Source organism: Euphorbia lathyris, chromosome 8 (assembly GCF_963576675.1).
Source record: "Euphorbia lathyris chromosome 8, ddEupLath1.1, whole genome shotgun sequence".
NCBI lineage: Eukaryota > Viridiplantae > Streptophyta > Magnoliopsida > Malpighiales > Euphorbiaceae > Euphorbia > Euphorbia lathyris.
The window spans coordinates 57,243,129-57,254,314 of NC_088917.1; the positions used below are offsets into that span (position 1 = coordinate 57,243,129).

Consider the following 11,186-nt stretch of genomic DNA (forward strand, 5'->3'; position numbering starts at 1 on the left):
TGGTCCAGTTTATTTAATTGCAATGAGAATATCCTGATGAAAAAATTTGTAATGAGAATATTGTATTTAGCTCAAACATAAATAACTAAAAGTGCAGGTTTTGAAACCTTCAAATCCAAAAACTAGCAAGGATCCATGTGAAAAGGAGTAATAACTAAATTTTGTAATTTTTCCATAGAATATCTTGATATTTCAATAATATACCACCTAAGAGACGTATATCTGTGTCATATATTCTAACAATTTTTTTTGTTAACTTTGGATATTATAAATGCTAATATCCTCATGTTTGATTTCCTTTTCAGAACCTAATTCTGGGCATAAAGTAGAAGTCAACTTATTCAGACTCTAGGGGAGTGCTTTCAAAGAGTCTCTGAACAAGTAAAGTAATTCCCCCTCCTTGCTATTGTGATAGACTTTGATCTCATCGAGTTGATGGTTCCTGATCAATACATTGACTTTGATTTTACACTTTATGTAATATAAATCTGAATTGTTTTATGCTTCATTTTGTCGCTTACACCTATGAACTGAAGTTGGATTGAATCATACTATTCACTGTATACTGCTTAATATTACAGTCTAAATATCTAGCTTCTTGTTTCTATTTCTGTTTTATTAACAGACTAATTTACTGCCAATTCTCTCTACCTTTTCTTATGTCAGAAACTTCATATATTTATCAAAAAAAAAAACTTCATATAATTGTCAGAAATTCAAATTGAAAGTAGTTTTTTGCCCCTGTTCATTATGACTGAGTTGAGTTTGAGTTTAGCCTAATATTTATAATGTGTTTTCTTATTTTATGTAATTGATGTATAGTTACTGTTTGTTTCAACATATCCATTTATTTGCATCCCATCATATGCCATGATAGCTAAAATGTATGATTTGATTAATCAATCAATCAAACAACTTCCTAATTGACCCAAACTTATTCCAAAATAGCTAATTCAGTATCAGCAATTAATTTCCTTTTCTTATTAGATTAGCTAATTCACAGCAGCATGATATGTTTCAAAGTCAAATCCAACAAGTAAGGATCTGGACTATTACAATTAATTTTTTAAAAGAATAGTTTTGCCATGTTTTTAATAATCTTTTTGTGCTTGATATTCTTGATATTGCATGATTGAATCACAAATTGTGCAAGGAAATTGCAGAGTTTATTTGATGCTGAAGTGATTTTCTTCTGCAATTTTTTGATGTCTTGAAATTTTTTCTATGTATCAATTTAGGTCACAATATAGGATGTTTCTTTCTTGTCAATGGTGTCTGATTACAACCTGCTTTTTTCCATCATACTTTTAACATGAACTTGCATGAGGTTGATTTAAGTAATTGTACTTGTATTTCAATTTTAGCTGGTAACGTTATCATCGTGAGAATCTTACATTTCAATTTCTTGTCAATGGTGTCTGATTGCAACCTGCTTTTTACAATTTATGTTACTGATATTTGTTTTGTATATATCAGGTATATTATGTCAGAAAATAGAAAACGACCATCTCCATCACCGCACTTGCGTGGTAAGAAGAAGATAAGCGTTCCAAAATGGTTGATTGGCATCCAAAGTCAGCCACAAACACCTGCTCCTACAATTAGTGGTGTAGCTGATGTTACATTGGAGGATGATTCTACTAATTCAAGTTCTCCAACAACACGCACAACAGCTCCAACAGCCCATATGGCAGCTCCAATAGCTCCAACAACCCATATAGCAGCTCCAATAGCTCCAACAACCCATATAGCAGCTCCAATAGATCCAACAACCCGTACAACAGCTCCAACAGCCCGTACAATAGCTCCAACAGCCCGTACAACAGCTCCAGCAGCAACTCCACCTCTAACAGCCCGTGTAGTAACTCCAACATCCCGTTCAGCAACTCCACCTCTAACAGGCCATGTAACACCTCCTCCTACATCAGCTCCACCTATATCAACTCCTCATACGGAAGCTCCACCTACATCAGCTCTACCTACTTCTCCACCGGCATCAACTCCATGTAGCTCAAGTTCACTCCCGTCATCTTCTATGAATACAAATTTTCCATCAAGTTCCAGTGACCAACGCTTAACAATATGGGTTGAGGGGAAAGAGTAAGTGAATTTCATTTGTGTAATTGATTTAATTTAGTTATCATTTATTTCTATTTAGTTCTCTTTTCAATCAATCTACTTATCTTGTTTCTTGTCAATACAGTATATATCCTTCAAGTTGTGCAGCTAAGATCTTAAGAGAATGTTTCGAATTGAAACTGGAATTGAATGGATACAAAATTACACATGTATCAAAGGAAACACAAGAATTTTATTGGAGGGAATTCCAGGTAATAATAATATGTAGTTTTAATGTTTCACGATGTTAGTTAACTAATAATTTTAAATATCAATTTTAGTGATTTGGTTCCAATTACATAATTTTGTTCTAAACTTGTGTATTTGTAGAAACGGTGCCAATGGGACGAAGCTATAGATTCATTGTTGAAGTTGGTTTACCCTAGCTTTATGAAGGAGAGATATAGAAGGATGGTATATGCATTGAAAAATAAAGGTAATGATGTGTTGTTTATATTAGCTAATTATGAATACTGAATTTTAATTTCAATTGTCTTAACATGATTATTCTAATTGTATGAAGAACGACAAAAATTCATGTCTGAAGAGGTCTATAATAGTTGGGCTACATATTGGGACTCGAAAGACGCAAAGTTGATATCTGAAAAAGCTAAACTTTCACGACGCAGTGGACTTGAAAATGGACCAATGTCGTGTCATACTGGTGGATCCTTGTCGATGAGAGAGCATCGTGAACGACTAGTAAGTAGTTAATTTATTGCAATTAAGTTTTTTTTGTATAACTTTCTATTCATTGAACATGGTGTAAATATTTGTTGCAATTCAGAATACTTGTACTGATGTTGTTAGAGAAAGTGAATAAGTTGTTAGTTTGGATAAAGTTCCAACTCTGCTTGCTTTGTCATGAATTAACTTTTTTTATTTCATAAAGTGCTCTGCTTGTTGTGTCATGAACTAACTTTTTATTTATTTCATAAGGTGCTCTGCTTGCTGTGTCATAAATTATTATTCTTTATTTCATAAGGTAGGAAGTGTGCTATATTAAAAAAATATGTAATATGTTTACTTTACATATCTTGCAGACTCGTGTATTAGGTCGGCCTGTAAATGCATATGAGCTGTTTGTTTACACTCATACACATAACCATGATGGGGTTACATGGGTTGACGAGAGATCGCGTTTGATAAACGTAAGTTATTGTATTTATACACTATTATACTATATATATCATTTGAATGTAAAAATTATTGGTTAATAAAATTGATAGGAGAGAGTAACTGTCACGCGAGAGAGGATGCAAGAAGCTACTGATCAAGTCATTGATGAACAAAGATTATATTATGAATCTGTTGGAGGATTTAATAATAGATCTAGAATTTATGGGCTAGGAGATGGATCAGGTTTTTATGCTTCTCAAGCTCAATCTACAGCTGGTATACCATTCTCAACTACTTCAACTGTACTTCAAATGCCACAAATGACTGAACAAGTGACACGATTGGAGCGTGAAATGCAAAATCTTGTAGCTGGTCGGCAAGAAGACCAGTCTCGTCTTGACAACCTAGTGAGCATGGTTAGAGATTTGAGAGCTGAGATGGAGCTACTGCGTATGGATATCACAACATCCAATGGATCACATCCTGGATCGCAATCTCAATAGGGCCAGGTATGTATATATAACTTATCATATATATGCGGTTTTAAATGTTAGCTTTTTTATGCTTGTTGGACTGTTTATACTTTTGCCTAAATCTTCAACTAGTTGGTGGTTTTAAATATTGCCTGAAGTTGTTTTAAATCTGGAACTGAAATTGTTGTGTTGATTCTGCTATCTTGGATATTTGTTGCACATTGGTGTTGGATAAGGGGTTATGAGTTTTTATATGTATTATGAATTGATTTGGTTATATGTGAGGGAGAGTTAGAAACATACATAGACATCACAACTAGTTTATTTGTTAAGATGCAATTGAATTGTGGTAGGAATCTTTCTGCATATATAGCAATTGAACTATGGTGGGAATGTATTGCACGACTTTAAAGATCTTAAAACACATTCGTATAGACAACATAGAGTTAGGATGATATTTATTTGTTACATGGTGAATTCTGCCTTATCATTGATCTTTTATGTCATGTTTATACATCTCATTTATCTAACAGTTGAATTCAATTATTTATACAGGTTATGGATCATTCACTGCTTTCAGTTTTGAAGGGGCACTAGCAGCTATTTTTTGATGTGTATGGTGCATTTTTGTACATGATTTGATCTAAGAACTTTTTTAGATACCATCATGTAATTAATTAGGTTAAGTTTGCACCATCAATTGTATTTTGGTAATTGTAAATGGTGCATATTTTGAACATGTTTTTGTAGGAGCTAATAACGTTTGGATTACTAATATTATCTAATTAATTAGATTAATTTTATAATTATTTTTGTAGTTTTGGAATTATATATATATATATATATATATATATATATATATATATATATATTCTGACAGAATGCCGTCAGAATTCGTACTTCTTGACGGGACAGGTGGCTGATTTTATTTCGTGTGTTTTGATGATATTTCCGTCAATTAAGAGGATTTGTGACGGAACAGTATTTCTGACGTTTTCCATTCCGTCAGTAACCTGTCAGACCTTGTGACGGAATTGCGTCACTATAAAGTGTCAGACTTTCTGACGAACTTTTCCGTCAGTAATTCCGACTGACATGCTGACGACATTCCGTCACCAACCCGTCACATGAATCCGTCTGTAGAAACGTCAGAAATGTTTGCGTCGGACCAATCTCTCACGTTCGCATTCCGTCAGTAATTCCATTTCTGACGGAAATAGTTCAATTTCTGACGGAAATTTCCGTCAGAGATCAGCATTTTTCTAGTAGTGTAGATAAAACACGTAGAAACAACTAGAACAAGCAATTTTACAGTTATCTACTAAGGTTTCTTCCACTAAAGTTACATGGGTCAAGTTTCTTGTGTTCCAAGGATCCTTCAAACACTTACCAACTAAGTCTCTCTAAACAGTAAGAACAATGAAGCGGTTTTATAAAAATCACCTTCAGCCTAACGCCTTTCATATCTCTAATCTCAACATAAATGTGTCTAATGGTTTATCCACCTCCCAATTCAAGTCTCTTTATGATTATTTGGTTGTTATATGAAATTATCATTTTTCCATTGGACAATCTTTTAAGATGTAATGCATTTATTTATTTTATCAGAGATGTAATACATTTATTAAACATGTAGAATAACTATCAAACTACCACCATATAGTTAGCTTCTACATACAATTGACTATTCCTCCATGGTTAATGAAGAAACTGCTACGATGGAAAAAATCCATAATAAAACTAGCAAGAAAATATATGAAGACATTAGGTGATAATATTAAATGATGAAGTTAATAATATCCTTTAAACCACTTAAAGTTGATTTTATAGGCTTAGAAAAGCAACTAAGTAATAAAAATTACAAAATATTCACAATCTAATCTCAATGGGACATTTTCTTTCCGATTTTGTTGACTTTAAAATCTCCAGATTCGGTTATTGCACCTAAATTGTCCATATTTTTCGTGTGTAAAATTTCCCTCCATGTTCTCTGTGAATTCGACCAAAAGTTGTATTCAAAGCACAACTTCAAACATCCCGTATACAGGCAGCCTGTTTTAATGAACAACTTGAAAGATAGACAATTTTTATAAGAAATAACGCTTAAACAACTTGCTAAAGGTACTAAAAATCATTATAAACAGGTAAATTATGTATTCATCAATAAACTAAATTATCAATTTACGGGTAAATTACATACGTGGTGTACAACCTTTACCCATAATCACACTTTGGTGTACAACCAAAATTTTGTCACAGTAAACTGTACAACCTTTTAGTAACCTCCTACTAAAGTGTACAACCGGTAATTTTGACCGGTCAACGCCTGGTCAACGCGCCACCTCATCACTTTTAACCTCCTAACAAATAAAAGTAGATCCCACCTAATATTAAATGACTAATTTACCCTTAATTGTATTTTCTTTTATTTTTTTATTTTTCTTTCATATTAATTCCATTTTTTCTCTCTCCTAAATTCTCTCCCCTATTTCTCTCTTCCATCGTCTTCTCCACTTCTGCTTCTGCCTCTTCCATCCTCTTCACTTCCGCCTCTCCCATATATGCTAATGGAAACAGATTTAAATGGAAGATTTTACGACTTACCTTTTCTAAAAAGAAAAAAAAATTTGTTTAAATGAGACAGATCTCTACAGCTCAGGAATTAAATTAGATTGATTACTTTCCTCTTTAAAACTTTCCTCAAACAAACAGTTGATAGACAAACATAAAAATTGAAGCTTTTCAATCTTCATATGAATGCAGAGGAGAGGAAGAAGAAGAGGGTTTATATCTCACCCAACCAAAAAGAAAGAAAAAGGAAATAATTTTTATGAAATGTCAGTGTTCAAGAACTCAAATCAAAACCCCTTTTTTAAGCCCATGCTTTCCTTTCTTGACCAGCTATCTTCTTCTTCCTTCCCTCTCTGATTATCTAATTTGGAAACCCCTTCTCTCTCTACATTTGATTTGATATGAAGAAGAGAATATTTGAATTAGTTTAAGCCATGGTGGATCAGCGAAGTGGAGGAGTAGCATTAGCTTTTCTACAATTGCTATTGAAATTTGAGCCTGCATTTCTTCAGCAAACGGTACTTTTCAGGCGGAAGTGAAGATGATGGAAGAGGCACAGACAGAAGCCGAGAAGACGATGGAAGAGGCGGAAGAGAGAGAGTGGAGAGAATTTAGGAGAGAAAAAAATGGAATTAATATGAAAGAAAAATAAAAAATAAAAGAAAATATAATTAAGGGTAAATTAGTCATTTAACATCAGGTAGGATCCACTTTTATTTGTTAAGAGGTTAAAAGTGATGAGGTAGCGCGTTGACCGGTCAAAATTACCGGCTGTACACTTTAGTGGGAGGTTACTAAAAGGTTGTACAGTTTAGTGTGACAAAATTTTGGTTGTACACCAAAGTGTGATTATGGGTAAAGCTTGTACACCACGTGTGTAATTTACCCATCAATTTACATGTATGGTTATCTATAATTATGTTAAGTAATAATTTGAATTATATTAAATTAGGTAAATATTATTTTTAGTATACTTTAAGAATTAATGTTTATAAATTTAGGAGTCTATGATATATTTTTAAAAAATGTTTAGGATTTATGAGTTGAGATCTACAATTCTAAATTAGGATATAAGCATGTTTTATTTGCTATCTCAGTAGAGTTCACTTTGACCATGAATAACCCGAGAACTCTAAGTTTATTAGAATTCTAGGATGAAGATTCAAAACATTGTTAGATTCAGGCTTATTAGATCTAAGTCTTATGATACTCTGAATCTCCACTCTAGGATTCTAATAAGCTTAGATCTAAGTGAATGACAAAATACTATATGATCATTAATGTGCATGTGATCAAAACCGTAAAGGATATTCAATTGCTAATTGAGTTAATTTATCTTTATAAACCACTTTCAAGGCTTAATACATCATTTTCCCCGTGAACTTGTCCAAAAAATTTGATTGACCTCCTGAACTTTCAAATATCACAATAGCCTCCCAACTTGTATAAAATATCTAGTTAGCCCCTGAACTTGCATAAAACGTAATCAATTAATCACGCAATTGCAAAAAAAAAATGTGTCTTAAAAAAAGTAAAACGACCAAGGTCGGAGTAATGTGGTTCTAATATTATAGGAGATACGTTTTACGTGAATTATATGATAACATTTTAAGATGCGTGCAACATATCTTATGCATGCGGCTTATTTTTTAGAACCAAGTGATTAATTTATTACATTTTACATAGGTTCAGTGAGCTAACTGAATATTTTATACAAGTTGAAAAGGCTATCAGGACATTTTAAGCCTTTGTTTGAGAGTTTGGAAGTTAATGGAGGTGAGAGTTAAAGGAGGTAATGGAAAGGGAAATTAAAAATTAACCTTGTTTGGGAGTTTAACTTTGTTCGGGAGTTTAAATATGGAGGAAGTCAAATTTACTCAGCAGAGATAAAAAAAAATGTAAAAAACTTATTAACCCTCAATTTGAAGGTTAGAGAAAGTAAACATTTAAGCCAATTAACCTTCATTTACTCTCAAAAAATAACTCTCAAACACAATTCGTTGTCAAAAAAAAAAAACTCTCAAACAAAATTAATTTAATATTTAACATTTCATTAGATCTCATTTATTTCCATTAACTTCCTTCCAAAACGAGCTAAAAGTTCAGGGCAAAATTTGGATAAGTTGGAGATGTATTAAGCCCCACTTTCAATTCACAGAATTCATGTCATTTTCAAAAAAAAAAAAAAAAAAAAAAATCAAAATAAAAAGAGAGAATTTTTTTTTTTTTATGAAATAAAAAGAGAGAATTAGTTGAACGAAACCCTAACGCATTATGCATCATGCCAGCTGACCTGCCGCATGATGTGATCTACGAAATTCTGGTTTGGCTGCCGGTGAAGCCTCTTCTTCGATTTAGATGCGTTTCCAAATCATGGTATTCCATTATTAACAGCCGTGAGTTTATATATTCTCATCTTCATACATCTTCCATCAATGGGCTACATCGCAAGCTCATTCTCCCTTGCCGAACCTTCCCTCACTATGTACGACGCCTTAAATTATTTCGTACTATCGATATAAACGATGGCTTCCGAGAAGAGTTTCTGCACAATTTTCAGATGCATGACATACCGCTCAAGTATACTGCTAATTGCAACGGTTTGGTTCTCTTTTATCTAAGTGATTTTATATTTTCTGTATGGAATCCATCAACCAGACACTACAGGCAACTTCCAGATTTCCCTATAAAAAACCACCAATCTTACGAACCAAACTACAGTTTCGGTTTGGGTTACGACTCTACTATAGATGATTACAAGGTTGTGTTTATTATATTTGCAAAGCCATATTATCAGGTTTGGATTTTTGAATTGAAGTCGAGTTGTTGGAGAAGGATTCAGGATTTTTCTTGCATTGAATTCAATAAAATTGAAGAAGCTATTGACGATAATTGTTTTGTAGATGGTTGTTTACATTTTTTATGCTATGGAAATGGACGAGAGTTGTATACAATTGTGTCATTTGATGTTGCAAAAGAGACGTTCGCGGTAATATCTCAGCCTATGAAACAAAGACAAGGATATTATCCGCGTCTTGGGGTTTTTGAAGGGTGTCTTTCTATCAGTTTTTTCATGTATAAGAATATTGATTTCTATGTGAGAAAGAAGGAAGGAGTTGAGTTTAGTTGGATTAAATTATTTTCTTTTGCTTCTAAAGAATTTAATCCAGTTGATTTTAGAGCTTTGGGATATTCAAAAGGAGGAGATAAAGTTCTTTTCTTATGCTCTACAGATATGTTTTCATATGATCTTAAAGATGGATGTATTCGAGAGATTGAAATTACAAACAGTTATGTTGATTCAGAAGCTATTTTCTGCACTGAAAGTCTTGTGTCCGTACCTGAAAGAAGAAGAACGCATGAATGCGAAGAAGAAAAAAGGAGAATGAACGAATTCGAAAGATACAGAAGGAGATTACACAAATTAGATAAAGCAAGTAAGAAGGTTTCTGCAAAGAGGTCATCTTGCTGGTATACGATTTAATTAAGGGTAAGCTACATATTATATTACTCATCTTTAGTTATCCTATAATTCAAAAAGAAATTCACAAAATGTCAAATTCTTATTAATTAAAACAGTTTTTAGCATTCAACCGTAGCATTTGTTTTCTTTCTTAGAAAAACTGGGAATAATTAATAGTTAGAACACATTTCTGAAACTAACCCTTGGTTCTCTGGTTTTGGAAGAAATTCATAGTGATAAGTCAGAAATTCTACCATTCTCAAATCATAGAATTTCATAAACCACCTAAACACAAGTACATGGTTGTAGAAGTGTGAAATCTTTTGATATTTGCACTATAACATTCTACCATTCTCAAATCTTTGAATTTCAAAAACGACTTGCAGATAAGAGCAAAACTTAATGGATGAAGGTGAATATCCAAGTTTGAATCAAGTTTTCTGCAAAACTTGATATACTCTGTTTTCTGCAGGTCTTTATAAGATCATGTTTAATACTATATTTCAACTTTTAATTTTTGGAGATACTCTGTTTTCTGCAAAACTGTCGAATGAAGAACACAAAACAGGATGACATTGGTTGTCACTGCAAATGCCAACTTTAGACCATAAAATTGTATTTCATAAAAAATCGTTTTTCTCTACATTGAATGAGAACATTTTGATTATATTTAAGAATTTCAATGATTACAAGTCCTTTATGTGTAGCAACCAAACTCATAGGATTTTAGTCAATAAGACAATGCAGCTAAAAAAGATAAAGTTAGAATTAGAGGATTTTGTTAAATTGTTATATGGTTATTATGGTATAGTCGAAAAGTTAGAGGACCATAGGTATAATTAAAAAGAAAGCAAATCCATGCTACGGCGAGGAACGAGTCTGTCTGATGTCAAATATTAACAGTCTGTTATAGTTGTGAACCTCAGATAGTTTTGGGTTAATATTTGCGTACCCTCTATCTGCATTTTAGGTTCCTCCCAATCTTTGCTCAGACATTGGCAACTGCTGCAGTCTAGTATTTGCATGCTCTTACTGTTCTTATATATCACTGATTCATACCTTGTTTGCTTTACTAAGTTTATCTGTAATGTAATAGTTAGTTGTGCTTGTTTGCTTGATCTTGTTTTATTTGTTATTGCAGGGTGCAACCAACATTCAAACTCTGATCAATTGCACAGTGACTATCAAGTTGCAATATTCTTGTTATTAAAACATTCATTAATAAATGACTAATCAATACTAGTTTCTTGTTTCATGATTGTTTTCACGGCCTTAAAATGCTGTGTATCATGTTAGAATATGAATCTTACTTCTACAATACTTAAAATGGAATGGCTAAAATTACTGTGTTTTCAATGGTCAATTTAGCAGCGTCTGCACTAGGTCCTCTAACACCAATCAAGCTATAACCTCCATATCTTATGTAATCCATCTTCAGTGTC

At 32.7% G+C, this 11,186-nt stretch overlaps 1 protein-coding gene across 1 annotated transcript; it reads left to right on the forward strand.

Moving 5' to 3' along the window:
* The first annotated feature begins 8,510 nt into the window (after positions 1-8,510).
* On the forward strand, positions 8,511-11,076 carry LOC136203660 (F-box protein CPR1-like). Its single transcript, XM_065994863.1, has 2 exons — positions 8,511-9,771; positions 10,886-11,076. Exon 1 carries the CDS (start codon positions 8,563-8,565, stop codon positions 9,763-9,765), a length of 1,203 nt encoding a protein of 400 aa, XP_065850935.1. The 5' UTR covers positions 8,511-8,562; the 3' UTR covers positions 9,766-9,771; positions 10,886-11,076.
* The last annotated feature ends 110 nt before the right edge of the window (positions 11,077-11,186 follow it).